Below are 18,838 nucleotides of genomic sequence, written 5' to 3' on the forward strand. Positions count from 1 at the left end.
AGCCCCAGTTAAAAACTCGTACACATTGGGCCGCTGTGTTGTGTTTATGGGCTCCCCACCCGCTAATAAAATACAAGAAGAAGACAATGCGGAAGTGAATTTGCGAGCGGGTTTGTTTTATTAGCGTCCCAGCAGCAGCATTAAGACTTCCGGTTTTCCGATTTTGCCTTCAAAATAAACGTCTGGGTTAAAATGCTATGTGTATGATACGAAATCAATATTATATAATCAAATGTTTTGCAGCTTTGCATAGTCATAGTGCATAATGTTACAATTATATTACACGATTATAACTACATTAGGGAACATTTAAACTAAAGATAATTACTACTTTATATAAGATAAGTAATATAATAAGGTGGAGCCCATTAAGAAATGGCTATGTTTTGAATATGCCATTGTATGTTATGTAAATGACTGGTGCTATGTTTAGAAGTGTTTCTTGGTTCTTACAGATGCTATGACGGTTTAAATGTATTTCCACTTTACTTGAGATGTATTCCTGGATAATAGCCGACAATGCAGTTAACTGCATATGGAATACATATTGGACTGTAGAGGAAAATGTTGCTACCTGTCTCAACTGAAGTCTCTAGTAACCAAATATGTTTAGTTTTGGAGGGGGACTGTGTCATATGGACTGTTGCTGGCTTTTTGTTCCACTCTCTCCATAGCCCCCAACACAATACACTGTTTTGGACTGTCTACTACTTGTCTTAGCTAAACTAGGGTTGAAAAGACAAAATAGGGTGAGTTTGAACAACAAGCTAAGTCACAGGAAGTGTTGCTGAACTTTTACTGTGGTCAAAAAGATTAAAATTGGGTGCCTGGACACTATACGTTTCAAATATAGCACTGTGTCATAGGACGCATATACAGTGCCTTCGGAAACTATTCAGACCACTTGACTTTTTCCAGATTTTGTTACATTACAGCCTTATTCTAAAATGTATTAAATATTTTTTTTCCGCATGATGACAAAGCAAAAACAGGTTTTGAAAAATGTTTGCTAATTTCTAGAAAAATGTAAAACTTTTACTGAGTAAAAGTATTCAGACCCTTTACTCAGTACTTTGTTAAAGCACCTTTGGACGTGATTACAGCATCGATTCTCCTTGGGTATGACGCTACATACTTGGCACACCTGTATTTGGGGAGTATCTCCCATTCTTTTCTGCAGATCCTCTCAAGTTCTGTCAGGTTGGATGGGGAGTGTTGCTGCACAGCTATTTTCAGGTCTCTCCAGAGATGTTCGATCAGGTTCAAGTCCAGGCTCTGGCTAGGCCACTCAAGGATATTCAGAGACTTGTCCCAAAGCCACTCCCGCGTTGTCTTGGCTGTGTGCTTAGTGTCGTTGTCCTCTTGGAAGGTGAACCTTCGCCCTAGTCTGAGGTCCTGAGCACTCTGGAGCAGGGTTTCATAAAGGATCTCTCTGTACTTTGCTCCGTTCATCGTTGCCTCGATCCTGACTAGTCTCCCTGCCGCTGAAAAACATCCCCACAGCATGATGCTCCCACCACCATCCTTCACTGTAGGGATGGTGCCAGGTTTCCTCCAGATGGGACGCTTGGCATTCAGGCCAAAGAGTTTAATCTTAGTTTCATCAGACCAGAGAATCTTGATTCTCATGGTCTGAGTCTTTAGGTGCCTTTTGGCAAACTCCAAGCGGGTTGTCATGTGCCTTTTACTGTGGAGTTGCTTCCGTCTGGCCATCCTACCAGAAAGGCCTGATTGGTGGAGTGCTGCAGAGATGGTTGTCCTTCTGGAAGTTTCTCCACCGTGGAACTCTAGAGCTCTGTCAAAGTTCTTGGTCACCTCCATGACCAAGGCCCTTCTTCCCTGTTTGTTCAGATTGGCCTGGCGGCCAGCTCTAGGAAGAGTCTTGGTGGTTCCAAACTTCTTCCATTTAAGAATGACGGAGGCATCTGTGTTCTTGGGTACCTTCAATGCTGCAGAATTTATTTGGTAGCCTTTCCCAGATCTGTGTCTCGACATAATCCTGTCTCAGTGCTCTACGGACAATTCATTTGACCTCTTGGCTTGTTTTTTGCTCTGACATGTCTCAGTGCCTGGAGTCTTTGGTTGTTCAAAAGTCTCAGAGCTTGGGGATAGAAGAAGTCCTCGAGCCTGTTGGTCCGAGACCCAATGCTCCGGTACCACCTGCAGGAGAACAGTTCACGGCTGGGGTGGCTGGAATCTTTGGACATTTTTCAGGCCTTCCTCAGACACAGCCTGGTATGTCCTGGATGTCCTTATATGCAAGATCAGGGTTCAGGATATTAGCTCCTGAAATACACCAAATAATCTGAGAACCATAGTACAAGTTACACCACTTCATCACATCATTGCAGATTGATCTTCTTTTGACAATTATAGCATTCTTTCATGGCGTTCACCATTATTCTCAATGAATTTGATATACATGTTCTTGCATAACCCCTTCTGTACTCGTGCCAACACCTTCCCTATTTTCTTGGCAACAGAAATGTGTACATGGGGGTTTGACTTGTGTAATGCTGAAAACCTCCAGTAAATTGGACACTTTAATGTTTCCTGCAATTAGGCCTAACCATAAGAACTTTTTGAAATACCTACCACTTCTCTGCAAATGGTCCTTCTCCCATTCATCACGAGTCAATGTAAGCACACCATTATTTGGAGTGGTATGCCTGAACCCTCCAAAATTTGCCTCATCTGACAAAACACATTTCTGTGTATCCTCGCTTATTTCGATGCTGCTCATTTGATTCAGTTTTCATAGAGCTTGCTATTTCCTCAGCTGATTAATCTCTAACACAACTTTCTGTCTCTAAGTGGTAGTATTCATTCCCAATATCTTGGGTGTCTGAGAATATTTTTTGCTTTATGAGTAAGCCGAAATGTATTCCACATACAGTGATTCACATTGTGGCCAATGGAATGGGTGGACTCAAAGAACAGCAACACTCCTTATTAATCCAGTAGACTCTGTATTATTCAGTGCCCCATGAAATGACACCATATATACATTCTACAAAGCCTGCTGAATATTGCCTACAATATGTTTACTGCGCCACCTAGAATAATTTCTGCTCTATAAGCATTTCAGTGTTTTACATTTGGGGCATTTATTTGACATTAAAACATGTTTTAAATCTAAAAAGTAATGCAAATGTTACTTACATGAATCACTGTTCATGTTTAGACAAATATGTTGTATATATAATGAATAAACATAGGTTATTCAACACTTTTCTACTATTACGTGGGGACTTTTATTTAGACCCGGAAGTACTTGTTTAGTGTTGCTGACGAGACGCTGTTTTTTATGGCCACTTTCCTCGTGGATTAAGCCACACTCGTTGAAAAATACCTAACTCTCAGTCTACAGAAACATGTCTAAACTAAAGTCGTTTCGTGTATTTTTAAATGAGCGTTTAACGGTGGCTGCTGTGGAGATTTTCGGGGCAGCCGAGAAAACGGTAGTGGAGTACCAGGAGGAGAATGATCGTCTACGGAGACTGCTGCGGATCACACCGGAGATAAAACTATATAGAATAGGTTAGTATAACGGTAGAGCTACTGGCTAGCTATAATTCTACTCAATTGATAAACTGTTTTGGCAAACGGTGATCACCACTATATCAATTTTTAAAGACGTTATCTACTGTAACTTTTACCATACATTGTTTTGTCACGAAAAGCTGATTTTAAATAATGTACAGTTGCATTCAGGCATGTTTAAAGGCTGCTTAAATGATAACTAGATCTGCAATGGTCAATATGCAATTTAATCTGGGGTGCTTTCATTACGATAGAACATTGTTCAACGTTGAATTCAACTGAAACAATACGGTATTTGGGCGTAATATTTAGTCCAAACAGTTGCAGAACCCAACGAAAACGAAAGTTTCAATTGGACAAATTCAGGTAGGTCCCGCCCAGTTTCGTTACCTTTGCTTCCGTTTATGAAACGTCCTGCAACAGAATCGGCGTAATGACACCCGAGTTGAAGAACTGTGATTATTGTGGCCCTGAGGGCGATTGTGTATGGTGTGTTGCACCAGTTTTGCGATTTGAAATGATCACACCCATATTGATCAGGCCACACCTTGCCGCCCTATGGGAGCAAACATACCTCAAAGGCTGTTAAAGAATGGTGCTCACCGTTTTGGGGAAACGTGTTGCTCAGTACAAACAATGAATTGAACGGAACACACCCCTTTACTTAAATGTATTTATTTTTAATTAACCTTTTATTTATCTAGGTCAATAAAGGACAAATTCTTATTTACAATTACTAAATATAATATATATATTTAAAAACGAATAATTTATTTTCTTTTCTTTTTTTACTTATTTGTTTAACACTTTTGGTTACTGCTTGATTCCATATGTGTTATTTCATAGTGTAGAAAATAGTAAACATAAAGAGAAATCATTGAATGAGTGGGTGTGTCCAAACTTTTGACTGGTACTGTATGTCCCTCTTTGCCGCACATGACCACACAGCTGGGCGGTAGTCCAGGTGCGACAAATCTAGGGCCTGTAGGACCTGTCTGCTAGACTGAGATGTCAAGAAGGCAGAGCAGCGCACTATCATGGACAGACCTCTTCCCATTTTCGCAACCATTGAGTCTATGTTTTGAGCATGACAGCTTGCTATCTAGGGTTACACCCAGGAGTTTAGTCTCCTCAAGTTGCTCAATCGCCATATTATTCAATCGTAGATCTAAATGAGGTTGAGCGAGTGATTTGTCCAATTTGTGATTTGTTCGAGGCCACTTATGTAGATCATAGAGAGCTATAATTCACATGTATAATTGTTCTATTTAATTCTGTGGTATATAGCTTAAACCTCTTCTCACCCTCTCCTTCCCTCCAGACTTGCAGCTCTCTCTTTCCGTCTCTGAAGGGGGGGTTCCCTCTGAGCAGCAGCACTGTGAGCAGGAGTGGAGTCCCAGTCAGGGGCAGCAGGATCCAGAGCCCACGCAGATTAAAGAGGAACAGGAGGAACTCAGGACCAGTCAGGAGAAAGAGCAGCTTCAAGGGCTCTTTGATACAAAAGATTCCATATTCACTCCTCCTTATGTGAAAAGTGAACTTGATGAGGAGGACCCACTTCACAAAGCCAAACTAGCTGAATACCCAACTCTCAGTCGACTGAAAATGTCTAAACTAGAGTCGTTTCGTGTGTTTTTAAATGAGCGTTTAAAGGCATCTGCTGCTGTGGAGATTTTCAGGGCATTTGAGAAAATGATAGCGGAGTACCTGGAGGAGAATGATCGTCTACGGAGACTGCTGCGAATCACACCAGAGATAAAACTATGTAGAATAGGTACGTATATATACCTACTAATATCTAACTACAGTTCTACTCAATTGATAAAACTGTTTAGGCTTTCAGTGATCACCATTTCAAAAAATTGCAACACCCACACCAGTAGAAATCCACTTTTTCAATCTGAAAGACTATCGCCAAAGCTTACCCATGATGTTATGCAATGATTTAAGTCAATAAGTCATAGTTTGAGTCAATGTATGATATACAGTGCCTTCATAAAGTATTCACACCACTTTTTCCATGTTGTTGTGTTACAGCCTGAATTATAAATGGATTACATTGAGATTGTCACAGGCCTTGACACAATACCCCATAATGTCAAAGTGGATTTATGTTTAGACATTTTTACAAATTAATAAAAAATGAATAGCTGAAATGTCTTTAGTCAATAAGTATTCAACCCCTTTCTTATGGCAAGCCTAAATAAGTTCAGGAGTAAAACCAATCCCACACTGAACAAGTCACATAAGTTGCATGGACTCTCTTTGTGCAATAATATTTTTTAACATGATTTTTGATCCACTACCTCATCTCTGTACCACACACATACAATTATCTGTAAGATCCCTCAGTTGAGCAGTGAATTTCAGACACTGATTCCACTACAATGGCCAAGAAAGTTTTCCAATGCCTCGCAAAGGACACCTATTGGTAAATGGGTAAAAACAAAAAACACACACACATTGAAAATCCCTTTGAGCATGGTGAAGTTATTAATTACATTTTGGATGTTGTATTAATACACCCAGTCACTGCAAAGATACAGGTGTCCTTCCTAACTAAGTTGCCATAGAGGAAGGAAACCGCTCAGGTATTTCGCCATGAGGCCAATGGTGACTTTAAACAGTTAGAGTTGAATGGCTGTGATAGAACTGAGGATGTATCAACAACATTTTAGGTACTATACAATACTAGCCTAAATAAGAGCGAAAAGAAGGAAGCCTGTACAGAATAAAAAATATTCCAAAACGTGGATCCTGTTTGCAATAAGGCACTAAAGTAAAACTGCAAAAAATGGAGCAAAGAAATGACCTTTGTCCTAAATAAAGTGTTATGTTTAGGGAAAACACATCACTGAGTACCACTCTTCATATTTTCAAGCATGATGGTGGCTGCATCATGTTATGGGTATGCTTGTCATCGGCAAGGACTAGGGAGCTATTCCCTAGCAAAATCCTAGAGGAAAACCTGGTTCAGTCTGCTTTCCAACAGACACTTGGGGACAAATTCACCTTTCAGCAGGACAATAACCTAAAACACAATGTCAAATATACACTGGAGTTGCTTACCAAGATGACGTTGAATGTTCCTGAGATGCCTAGTTTTGACTTAAATCATCTTGAAAATCTATGGCAAGACCTGAAAATGGTTGTATATCAGTGATCACCAATCAATTTGACAGAGCTTGAATAATTTTTTAGAAGAATAATGGGCAATCCAGGTGTGCAAAACTTTGAGACTTACTCAGAAAGACTTACCGCTGTAATCACTGCCAAAGGTGATTCTAACATATATTGACTCTGATTGTCGTGAATACTTATTAAATGAGATATTTCTGTATCTCATTTGCAAAAATGTCAACTTGTTTTCACTTTGTCGTTATGGGTTATTGTGTGTGTGTAGAGGGGTGAAGAAAATAAATACATTGAATCAATTTTCAATTCCGGCTGTAACACAACAAAATGTGGAATAAGTCCAGGGGTATGAATACTTTCTGAAGGCACTGTACTAGGGTTTAAAGGGTTTAAAGCCACTTTGCAAATCCATGTGAATGCGGTGTCTTTTCCTATGATATGATGTAAAAAATGTCAGCCTACGTTTCGTTTCAGGGCTGGGTTTTATTTCGATTTTAGTCATTTAGCAGACGCTCTTATCCAGAGTGACTTACAGTTATAGCATGTGTCTTAAGATGGCTAGGTGGGACAACCACATATCACAGGTATAGTAAGTAAGGGGGGAGTCAACATCCAAGCTGAGATATCTGCCAGGCATGCAGGTGTCAGAAGGGGGAAGGAGAAAAGTAGTTGAGTGTCATCCGCATAGCAATGATAGGAGAGACCATGTGAGGATATGACGGAGCTGAGTGACTTGGTGTATAGAGAGAGGGTGGAGAGCCTGAGAAGCCCAGTGTGGAGAGGAGGTTCTGATCACAGTTCACAGTGTCGAAGGCAGTGGATAGATCTAGGAGGTTGAGAACAGAGGAAAGAGAGTCAGCTTTGGCAGTGCGGAGAGCCTCTGACACAGAGGAGAGCGGTCTCGGTTGAGTGACCCGTCTTGAAGTCTGACTGGTTATGGTCAAGAAGATCGTTATGAAAGAGAACTAGAGTTGATCAGAGACATCACGCTCAAGTGTTTTGGAAAAGAAAGGAGGGATACAGGTCTCTAGTTTTTGACGTCAGATGAGTGAAGTTTTAGTTTCTTGAGGGGAGCGGCTCAGGGGATTTGAACTCCGAGGGGACGCAGCCAGTGGTCAGGAATGAGGGAATCGAGGAATTTGTATTTATTTTTATTTTATTTCACCTTTATTTAACCAGGTAGGCAAGTTGAGAACAAGTTCTCATTTACAATTGCGACCTGGCCAAGATAAAGCAAAGCAGTTCGACACATACAACGACACAGAGTTACACATGGAGTAAAACAAACACACAGTCAATAATACAGTATAAACAAGTTTATATACGATGTGAGATAAGGGAGGTAAAGGCAAAAAAAAGGCCATGGTGGCAAAGTAAATACAATATAGCAAGTAAAACACTGGAATGGTAGATTTGCAGTGGAAGAATGTGCAAAGGAGCAAAATAAATAAATACAGTAGGGAAATAGGTAGTTGTTGGGCTAAATTATAGGTGGGCTATGTACAGGTGCAGTAATCTGTGAGCTGCTCTGACAGTTGGTGCTTAAAGCTAGTGAGGGAGATAAGTGTTTCCAGTTTCAGAGATTTTTGTAGTTTGTTCCAGTCATTGGCAGCAGAGAACTGGAAGGAGAGGCGGCCAAAGAAAGAATTGGTTTTGTGGGTGACCAGAGAGATATACCTGCTGGAGCGCGTGCTACAGGTGGGTGATGCAATGGTGACCAGCGAGCTGAGATAAGGGGGGACTTTACCTAGCAGGGTCTTGTAGATGACATGGAGCCAGTGGGTTTGGCGACGAGTATGAAGCGAGGGCCAGCCAACGAGAGCGTACAGGTCGCAATGGTGGGTAGTATATGGGGCTTTGGTGACAAAACAGATTGCACTGTGATAGACTGCATCCAATTTGTTGAGTAGGGTATTGGAGGCTATTTTGTAAATTACATCGCTGAAGTCGAGGATTGGTAGGATGGTCAGTTTTACAAGGGTATGTTTGGCAGCATGAATGAAGGATGCTTTGTTGCAAAATAGGAAGCCAATTCTAGATTTAACTTTGGATTGGAGATGTTTGATGTGTGTCTGGAAGGAGAGTTTACAGTCTAACCAGACACCTGGGTATTTGTAGTTGTCCACGTATTCTAAGTCAGGGTCGTCCAGAGTAGGGATGTTGGACAGGCGGGCAGGTGCAGGCAGCGATCGGTTGAAGAGCATGCATTTAGTTTGACTTGTATTTAAGAGCAATTGGAGGCCACGGAAGGAGAGTTGCTTGCCTGGAGGGTTGTTAACACAGTGTCCAAAGAAGGGCCAGAAGTATACAGAATGGTGTCGTCTGCGTAGAGGTGGATCAGAGACTCACCAGCAGCAAGAGCGACATCATTGATGTATACAGAGAAGAGAGTCGGTCCAAGCGTGGCTGAGGTGCACCCATGACCAGCTCTGAAACCAGATTACATAGCAGAGAAGGTATGGTGAGATTCGAAATGGTCGGTAATCTGTTTGTTGACTTGGCTTTCAAAGACCTTAGAAAGGCAAGGTAGGATAGATATAGGTCTGTAGCAGTTTGGGTCAAGAGTGACCCCCCCTTTGAAGAGGGGGATGACCTCAGCTGCTTTCCAATCTTTGGGAATCTCAGATGACACGAAAGAGAGGTTGAACAGGCTAGTAATAGGGGTGGCAACAATTTCGGCAGATCGTTTTAGAAAGAAAGGGTCCAGATTGTCTAGCCCGGCTGATTTGTAGGGGTCCAGATTTTTCAGCTCTTTCAGAACATCAGCTGACTGGATTTGGGAGAAGGAGAAATGGGGAAGGCTTGGGCGAGTTGCTGTGGGGGGTGCAGTGGTGTTGACCGGGGTAGGAGTAGCCTGGTGGAAAGCATGGCCAGCCGTAGAAAAATGCTTATTGAAATTCTCAATTTTGGTGGATTTATCAGTGGTGACAGTGTTTCCTATCTTCAGTGCAGTGGGCAGCTGGGAGGAGGTGTTCTTATTCTCCATGGACTTTACAGTGTCCCAGAACTTTTTTGAGTTAGTGTTGCAGGAAGCAAATTTCTGCTTGAAACTAACTGCCTGTGTATAATGGTTTCTAGCTTCCCTGAACAGCTGCATATCACGGGGGCTGTTTGATGCTAATGCAGAACGCCATAGGATGTTTTTGTGTTGGTTAAGGGCAGTCAGGTCTGGGAAGAACCAAGGGCTATATCTGTTCCTGGTTCTAAATTTCTTGAATGGTGCATGCTTATTTAAGATGGTTAGGAAGGCATTTTTTTTAAATACCCAGGCATCCTCTACTGACGGGATGAGATCAATATCCTTCCAGGATACCCCGGCCAGGTCGATTAGAAAGTCCTGCTCGCTGAAGTGTTTCAGGGAGCGTTTGACAGTGATGCGTGGAGGTCGTTTGACCGCTGACCCATTACGGATGCAGGCAATGAGGCAGTGATCGCTGAGATCTTGGTTGAAGACAGCAGAGGTGTATTTAGAGGGCAAGTTGGTTAGGATGATATGGGAGAAGGTCTCCAGAGATGGGGTGTCAGGGTCAAGTGGGCAGGTTGTCGGGCGGCCAGACCTCACTACTTGCAGGATTTTATTTGGAGAAGGAGGTGAGAAAGAGGTTAAGGCATAGTGTAGTTCTGTGTGAGTGGGACCAGTGGAGTCAATAGGCTGAGTGAATGATGAGCGGATGTTGTCTACCTTCTTTTCAGCAGGACATGTTTTTGCACCTCCAAAATGATCATAATCGATTGGATAAATTGTCCATTTTCAATTATTTTTGTAGCTGGTCTGTATTAAAAATAAATATGTGATTAATTTTACAAATGGTATAATTGTGTTATATGCTCCTCCTGCTCCCCAAGATGAATGGTTTTGACCACTCAAGTTTTGCTTCACTACACGTTCCACAGCTTTCAAGGAACTTAGTTACATGTCATTTGCAGCATGCATGATCATGAGCAAAGTCATTGTAGCCTATCATATCACTTCCCCTGTGAGAACCATGAGCACAGGCTGACTTGGATTTGCTGTGCCGAAGCCTGCCAGCAGCCTACCTACCAAAGGTTGCACCGTGTCCATTACATTGTAGAAAAACGCATATCGGCTATCTTTCAATAGTTATCGATATTTTTATATATACAGTAGTCAAGTTTGGACACACTTACTCATTCAAGAGTTTTTCTTTATTTTACTATTTTTTACATTGTAGAATAAGTGAAGACATCAAAACTATGAAATAACACGCATGGAACCATGTAGTCACCAAAAGTGTTAAACAAATCCAAATATATTGTATATTTGAGATTCTTCAAAGTACGAGATTCTTCAAAGTCACAGGAAATAAAACAAATATTCAAAACTCCTTGCACACAGAACACCCATCAATGCCTTGATGACCGCTTTGCACACACTTGGCATTATCTCAACCAGCTTCATGAGGTAGTCACCTGGAATGCATTTCAATTAACAGCTGTGCCTTATAATTTGTGGAATTGCTTTCCTTCTTAATGCGTTTGAGCCAATCAGTTGGGTTGTAACAAGGTAGGGGGGTATACAGAGAGTAGCCCTATTTGGTAGAAGACCCAAGTCCATATTATGGCAAGAACAGCTCAAATAAGCAAAGAGAAACGACAGTCCATCATTACCTTTTAAGACATGAAGGTCAGTCAATGAAGGTCAGTCAACTGCAGTCGCAAAAACCATCAAGTGCTATGATGAAACTGGCTCTCATGAGGACTGCCGCATCAAAGGAAGACCCAGATTTACCTCTGCTGCAGAGGATAAATTCATTAGAGTTACCAGCCCCAGAAATTGCAGCCCAAATAAATGCTTCAGATACATCTCAACATCAACTGTTCAGAGGAGACTACTTGAATCAGGCCTTCATGGTTGAATTTCTCCAAAGAAACCACTACTAAAGGACACCAATAATAAAAATAGACTATCTTGAGCCAAGAAACACCAGCAATGAACATTAGATCGATGGACATCTGTCCTTTGGTCTGATGCGTCCAAATGTGAGATTTTTGACTCCAACCGCCGAGTCTTTGTAAGACGGAGAGTAGGTGAACGGATGATCTCCGCATGTGGGGTTCCCACAGTGAAGCATGGAGGAGGAGGTATGATGTCACTTTGCTGGTGACACTGTCTGTGATTTATTTAGAATTCAAGGCACACTTAACCAGCATGGCTACCACAGCATTCTGCAGCGTTACGCCATCCAATCTGGTTTACGCATAGTGGGACTATCATTTGTTTTTCAACATGACAATGACCCAAAACACACCTCCAGGCTGTGTAAGGGCTATTTGACCAAGAAGGAGAGTGATGGAGTGCTGCATCAGATGACCTGGCCTCCACAATCAACTAAACTCAACCCAATTGAGATGGTTTGGGATGAGTTGGACTGTAGAGTGAAGGAAAAGCAGCCAACAAGTGCTCAACATATGTGGGAACTTCTTCAAGACTGTTGGAAAAACATTCCATGTGAAGCTGGTTGAGAATGCCAAGAGTGTGCAAAGCTGTCATCAAGGCTTTTGCCTTAATGTGGCTACTTTTGAAGAATCTCCAACATAAAATATATTTTGATTAACACTTTTTTGGTGACTACATGATTTCATATGTTATTTCATAGTTTTGATGTCTTCACTATTATTCTACAATGTAGAAAATAGTTTTAAAAAATAAAGAAAAACCCTTGAATGAGTAAGTGTCCTAACTTTTAACTGGGTCTATATATACACTACCGTTCAAAAGTTTGGGGTCACTTAGAAATGTCCTTGTTTTTGAAAGATAAGCACAAAAAAAATGTGTCCATTAAAATAACATCAAATTGATCAGAAATACAGTGTAGACATTGTTAATGTTGTAAATGACTATTGTAGCTGGGAACGGCAGATGTTTTTATGGAATATCTACATAGTCATACATAGGCCCATTATCAGCAACCATCAGTCCTGTGTTCCAATGGCACGTTGCATTAGCTAATCCAAGTTGATCATTTTTAAAAGGCTAAATGATCATTAGAAAACCCATTTGCAATTATGTTAACACAGCTGAAAACTGTTGTTCTGATTTAAAGAAGCAATAAAACTGGCCTTCTTTAGACTAGTTGAGTATCTGGAGCATCAGCATTTGTGGGTTCGATTACAGGCTCAAAATGGCCAGAAACAAAGAACTTTCTTCTGAAACTCGTCAGTCTATTATTTTTCTGAGAGATTAAGGCTATTCCATGTGAGAAATTGCCAAGAAACTGAAGATCTGGTACAGCGCTGTGTACTACTCCCTTCACAGAACAGTGCAAACTGGCTCTAACCAGAATAGAAAGAGGAGTGGGAGACCCCGGTGCACAACTGAGCAAGAGGACAAGTACATTTGAGTGTCTAGTTTGAGAAACCGATGCCTCACAAGTCCTCAACGGGCAGCTTCATTAAATAGTACCCGCATAACACCAGTCTCAACGTCAACAGTGAAGAGGCGACTCCGGGATGCTGGCCCTTTTGTTGATGTTTATCAACTCTGCGCGGAAATTCCCAACCACAATTTGTGAATATGTATAACTACCCATCCTTCTCTCTAGGACAGGAAATTATGTTGAAATAGTGCCGACAACTTCCTCTGGGCATTTCCTTTTAAGAAGTCATTTTTTTACTTTCACCATGAATAGATAAAAGCAGTACTTTCTCTTGTTTGGACAGAATTGTCACAATTTTCCTTTTGACAAATGTTGCATAATATTATTTTAGAACTTCCTCTGATGATTCTCCGGATAGTTCGTCCTTATGATGCCCTTCAGACTCAAATGCTACATTGGAGCCATAAAGGTCCCTTTTGACTAGCTGAGGACGATATCTAGAAACAATTGATTGTGTGTACGACAGCGCATTGCCAATATACAGCAACTTCGCCAAACTATTGAAGAGGAGGGGGACAACATTCCACAATAAACAGTCTGACCAGCTGTATGCAAAGGAAATGTTTCCCGCTGCATGAGGCAAATGGTGGTCACACCAAATACTTACTGGTTTTCTGATCCGCTCCCATACTTTTGAAAAATAGAGTATCTGTGACCAACAGATGCATATCTCTATTCCCAGTCATGTGAAATCCATAGATTAGGGCCTCATTTATTTATTCCAATTGACTGATTTCTTAGAAATTAGAAGTTGTTGCATATTGCATTTAATTTTTTTGTTCAGTATAGATAACTTCTGCTCCTCCTCTCATCCAGACTCCCTGCAGCTCTCTCTTGCTGTTTCTGAAGAGGAGGTTCCCTCTGAGCAGCAGCGCTGTGAGCAGGAGTGGATCCCCAGTCTGCAGCAGGAGGACCCAGGGCCCACACAGATTAAAGAGGAACAGGAGGAACTGGGGACCAATCAGGAGAAAGAGCTGCTCTTTGATGCCGAAGACTCCATATTCCCTCCTCCCTGTGTGAAAAGTGAATGTGATCAGGAGGATCCACTTCAGTGCTGGACTCTTCCCCAAACCCAGACTGTGGAGAATAGAGAGAGTGACACTAAATCAGTGGATCTCACACCTTTTGTAACCGTGACTCACATAAAGGATTTCAAAATTCCCTGTGACCCTCCAGATTATCAAAACAATGGCTCCAGCCACAGCTCAGCCGAAAACTGCGACCCAGTAGGACTTGACAGCAGCCCACAATTGCATCCTAGCCCACTATTGGATCCAAACCTATCAATGGGGGAACATTATTCCAAACTTAGCAACATGTCTAAAAAAAAACACCGCTGCCATGACTGTGGTAAAAAGTTTGCTCTGAAACCTGACTTGCAGAATCATTTGACTCTCGCCAAGAAGAGACTCAGCGAATGTCAGTTTTGCAAAAAACGCTACAACTCCACTTGTGAACTAAAGACCCATGTCCGACTCTGTCAAGGTAGCAAACCCTGCACCTGCCCTGTTTGTGGCAAGACCTTCAAAGAAACAACATTTCTGTCCAGGCACATGAGGAGTCACACGGGAGAGAAACCATTTAGCTGTGTTGACTGCGGTAAAAGCGTCAGTCTCAAGCAACTCACAAATGTGGAAATTTTGGACATTTTTGTCAATTCTGACAATGAGTCTGAGTATGAAACGGAGGAATCAGATTCTGACAGTGACTGTAAGGAGCTGCCGCCAAACCTCATGGGCATTGAGAACCCTGAATCTGAGGACCCCTTGAGCATCGACAAAGTCCCAGGTCCCTCTGAAGATGCTGGTGGTGATGGAGGCAGACCAACAGTGGGTGAAGTACTGGAGGTCTGTGGTAGCTGGAAGGCCACCAGCCATTTCACCCCTCCTGGCCTTGCTGTTGGCTTTGATGAGTCCCAGTCTGGAGTAAAAAGCCCCTTGCCAACTCCCTCTGCAGCAGAGTGCTTCAAGCTGTTTCTGACAGAGAAGCTGGTGGGAGACATAGTGGAGGAGACTAATCGCTATGCTTTGGAGCTACAGGAGAAAAGAGAGCCAGGAGTGAGGGGGAAACTCGCTAAATGGGTGACAACCACAATTAGTGAAATGTATACCTTCCTAGTAACAGTCCTTCTCATGGGAATAGTGAAGAAGAACTCTCTAAGGGAATACTGGAGCACGGATCCTATGTTTGCAACTCCCTTCTTTGCCACTCTCTTTTCCCAAGATCGCTTCCTAGTCCTGCTGCGATGCCTGCATTTCGTCAACAATGCTACTGCCAACCTAAATGACCCCTTACACAAAATAAGAACTGTTCTTACCAGCCTGACATCAGCATTCAGTCAGGTCTTTATGCCATACAAGGACTTATGCATTGACGAGTACTTGATGTTATGGAAGGGTAGGCTGGCATTCCGTCAATACATTCCCTCCAAAAGGCACAGGTTTGGGGTCAAGTTCTTTTTTTTATGCGACGTGAAGACAGGATTTGTCCAGGACATTCTAGTTTACACAGGGTCCACCACTGACGTCCAACATTATGAGGGGCTTGGGGTGTCCGGGTCCGTGGTGATGACCATGCTGGCTCCTCATCTCGGGAGGGGCCACACTTTGTATGTGGACAATTGGTACAGCAGTCCAACACTCTTCCAGCATCTGTTCTCCAACAGCACAGGGGCCTGTGGCACAGTCCAATCAAACAGGAAGGGGATGCCGTCATTTGGAAGCAGGAAGATGCAGAGGGGGGAGGTGGAGTTCAAGGAGAACGGTCAACAGCTGGCAGTAAAGTGGCATGACAAACGAGACGTACATGTCCTCTCCACTGTCCATACAGCAACCATGTCACCCACAGGGAAGGTTGACCACCTGACGGGAGAGAGAAACATCAAACCAGACTGTGTGCTTGACTATAACCGCAAAATGGGGGCAGTGAATAAGGCATACATGATAAACCGCTTTGTGGCATGCGCCTGGAAAACCACCAAGTGGTATAAGAAGATATTTTTCCATCTGATCGACACTGCTGTCCTCAATGGCCACATAGTTCACCGCCAGCTATCAGGTGAGATAATTAATGAACAATGTTTTTTGAAATGTTACATACAAATCACATTGTTCCATTATGCAATTATATTGACGATATCTCTCACCTACCCACTCCTTCATTCTCCCTCTTTATTGCCCCCATAGGTGAGGTGATTACCTACCAAAAGTACAGAGAGAACCTCATGAGAGAGCTGCTGGAGGAGCACCACACCCCTCGGCGTCCACCCACTGGGGGCCGTCCTGCTGCAGACAATCCTTTACGCCTCAATGCCCGGCATTTTCCCTCAAAAGTACCTCAAACTGCTGCACAAGGTAGCCGCACACGGAGGCACTGCAAAGTCTGCCTTTCCAGCACCAGGAGGAGGAAGCAGAGGAAGTTGACAAAGTACATGTGTGTACCTTGTGACATACCCCTGTGTGTTGCGCCGTGCTTTGGGGAGTACCATACGCTCAAGCACTATTGAGCACATCTGCAGCAATTACTGACTGACTGAATTGAAAGGTGACCTGCCATGATACAATGACTTTAGGGGTGGGGATGCAGTTTTTGTTCAACCGCTACGTGAATATTGAATTATGGGCTAGGCATGTTTGTAATGAAATGACAGTTGTCATTGTCTTTTCTTTCATTTTTTCCCTCCAGTAAAACTGTAAAGAAGTGTATGTTCAAAGAATATGTTGTTAGAATACAAAAGCTAGCCTCACTCTTCATGAACAAAGATGTCAGCAACTCCAGTACCAGTGATGTTGGCAAATTACGTTCAATATGGTTTGTTTCTGAAAGTAAAGAATATAGATGAACGATTAGTAATTACAGTAGAATATCAGAAATTAACAATAAAACAACATTACAATGAAGTAACATTACACTGCTATAAGAATAATAAATTGCATTTACAACATGACATGTATAAATGCACCAGTAACTGAATCCACAAGGGGGCAGGGCAGAGCTATGTTTAACTGGCCAAATAAATACACAGGCCTGGTCATGAGGGCATCTTCAAAAGGATACAACACAAGCTTATACTTCTCTGATGTGATTAGCAGTTTTTTACAGAACTAATGGAAGAATGTACATAAGCACAATTGAGTATAACACCATAAAGGTTATGCAATTAGTACCTCGCATGTCGGCAGATATAAAGGAATAGACAGAATGCATATTGCTCCATACATGCATATCTTGTGCTACAGTTGAAATGAGTTAAAATGATAATACAGAACCTGTATTATGCTAAGGTAAACGCACATGTGTACAAAGTAATTATTGTTAAGGAAAACAACATTGAAAGCAATGCGGGCGCCAGCGGCAAAACCTGCCAGGGGTAAAGGGTTTGGGAAAGTTTTGTTCTGACTGGAGATGCACAAATGTCTGCATACTTGACCTGGGGAAACTCTGGGGGAGTGCTTGGGCTCTCATCCAAGAGAGAAGTTGCCTGGCTCATTTAAACATTAGCATAGCATGTCTCAAATGTAAATTGCCCACGACAGTGAAATGGGCTAGCAACTTCTGTGTATTAATGAGGCGGAATGCACCTAATTTCAGAGTGACATTTGAAGATAATTTTGAAATTGAAACAGCCTATAGATCATTAGCACACAGCGTGCTGTGCTTTGAAGGCAGCAGGGGTTAACTGTCCTGTTGTGTAACAGTCACATTTTGGTACAGAGAGCGCATTCTGACATCACAAAGATAAAAACGGACATTTGGAACTCCCGTGTGAAAAGGTAAAACATTTATAATTTCCGGAAAATATATCCTTCTGTCCAAGAGTATTTTTCGTCCATTTTGACCCTATGGTACTCATTCATGATATTGTTGGAAATGGAACCTTTTGGGAACCTCGTTATTTTTTTTTTTCTTCAACCTCCCGTTTTGGACTTGACGTGTCAATGTATGGCTCATACATGCATTATAAACAATCTCCAATCTACCTGACATTTAGTGCTTGTACCTGTCATGTAGTGAATGTGCGCGCTCTGAAGTCGCAGGGCTGCATGGGTTTACCATTAGTTATCTTAATAACAGCGAAAATACGGAACAAAAATAGAAACGTAACATGTAAAGTGTTGGTCCCATGTTTCATGAGCTGAAATAAAAGATCCCAGAAATGTTACATTCACACAAAAAAACGTATTTCTCTAAAATCTCAAATATATTTAGATTTGTTTAACCCTTTTCTGTTTACTACATTATTCCATATGTGTTATTTCAAAGTTTTTATGTCTTCACTATTATTTTACAATGTAGAAAATATTACAAATAAAGAAAAACCCTGGAATTAGTGGGTGTGTCAAATCAATTACACATACATGTCAGTACATATACACAACAACTAGGTCACATGTCAGTACATATACACAACAACTAGGTCACATGTCAGTACATATACACAACAATTAGGTCACATGTCAGTACATATACACAACAACTAGGTCACATGTCAGTACATATACACAACAATTAGGTCACATGTCAGTACATATACACAACAACTAGGTCACATGTCAGTACATATACACAACAACTAGGTCACATGTCAGTACATATACACAACAACTAGGTCACATGTCAGTACATATACACAACAACTAGGTCACATGTCAGTACATATACACAACGACTAGGTCACATGGGGGAGAGACGTTGTCCCATGAGGTGTTGCTTTATTTGTTTTTTGAAACCAGGTTTATCTATTCACTAGCACTATATAAGAT

At 41.8% G+C, this 18,838-nt stretch overlaps 1 protein-coding gene across 1 annotated transcript; it reads left to right on the forward strand.

The window, feature by feature from the left end:
- Positions 1-3,280: 3,280 nt before the first annotated feature.
- LOC139383940 (uncharacterized) lies at positions 3,281-18,405 on the forward strand. Its single transcript, XM_071128560.1, has 4 exons — positions 3,281-3,540; positions 4,865-5,317; positions 13,893-16,133; positions 16,262-18,405. The coding sequence occupies exons 1-4, from the start codon at positions 3,375-3,377 to the stop codon at positions 16,579-16,581; spliced, it is 3,180 nt and encodes a 1,059-aa protein (XP_070984661.1). The 5' UTR covers positions 3,281-3,374; the 3' UTR covers positions 16,582-18,405.
- Positions 18,406-18,838: the final 433 nt, after the last annotated feature.

The sequence above is a fragment of the Oncorhynchus clarkii genome, chromosome 25, assembly GCF_045791955.1.
Source record: "Oncorhynchus clarkii lewisi isolate Uvic-CL-2024 chromosome 25, UVic_Ocla_1.0, whole genome shotgun sequence".
NCBI classification, from domain to species: domain Eukaryota; kingdom Metazoa; phylum Chordata; class Actinopteri; order Salmoniformes; family Salmonidae; genus Oncorhynchus; species Oncorhynchus clarkii.

Excerpts from the sequence above, each read along its gene's own strand:
- LOC139383940 (XM_071128560.1), top strand. The coding sequence starts at position 3,375 with ATGTCTAAACTAAAGTCGTTTCGTGTATTTTTAAATGAGCGTTTAACG. Across the intron at positions 3,541-4,864 it reads GATAAAACTATATAGAATAG|ACTTGCAGCTCTCTCTTTCC; the intron begins GTTAGTATAACG and ends CCTTCCCTCCAG. Across the intron at positions 16,134-16,261 it reads AGTTCACCGCCAGCTATCAG|GTGAGGTGATTACCTACCAA; the intron begins GTGAGATAATTA and ends TTGCCCCCATAG.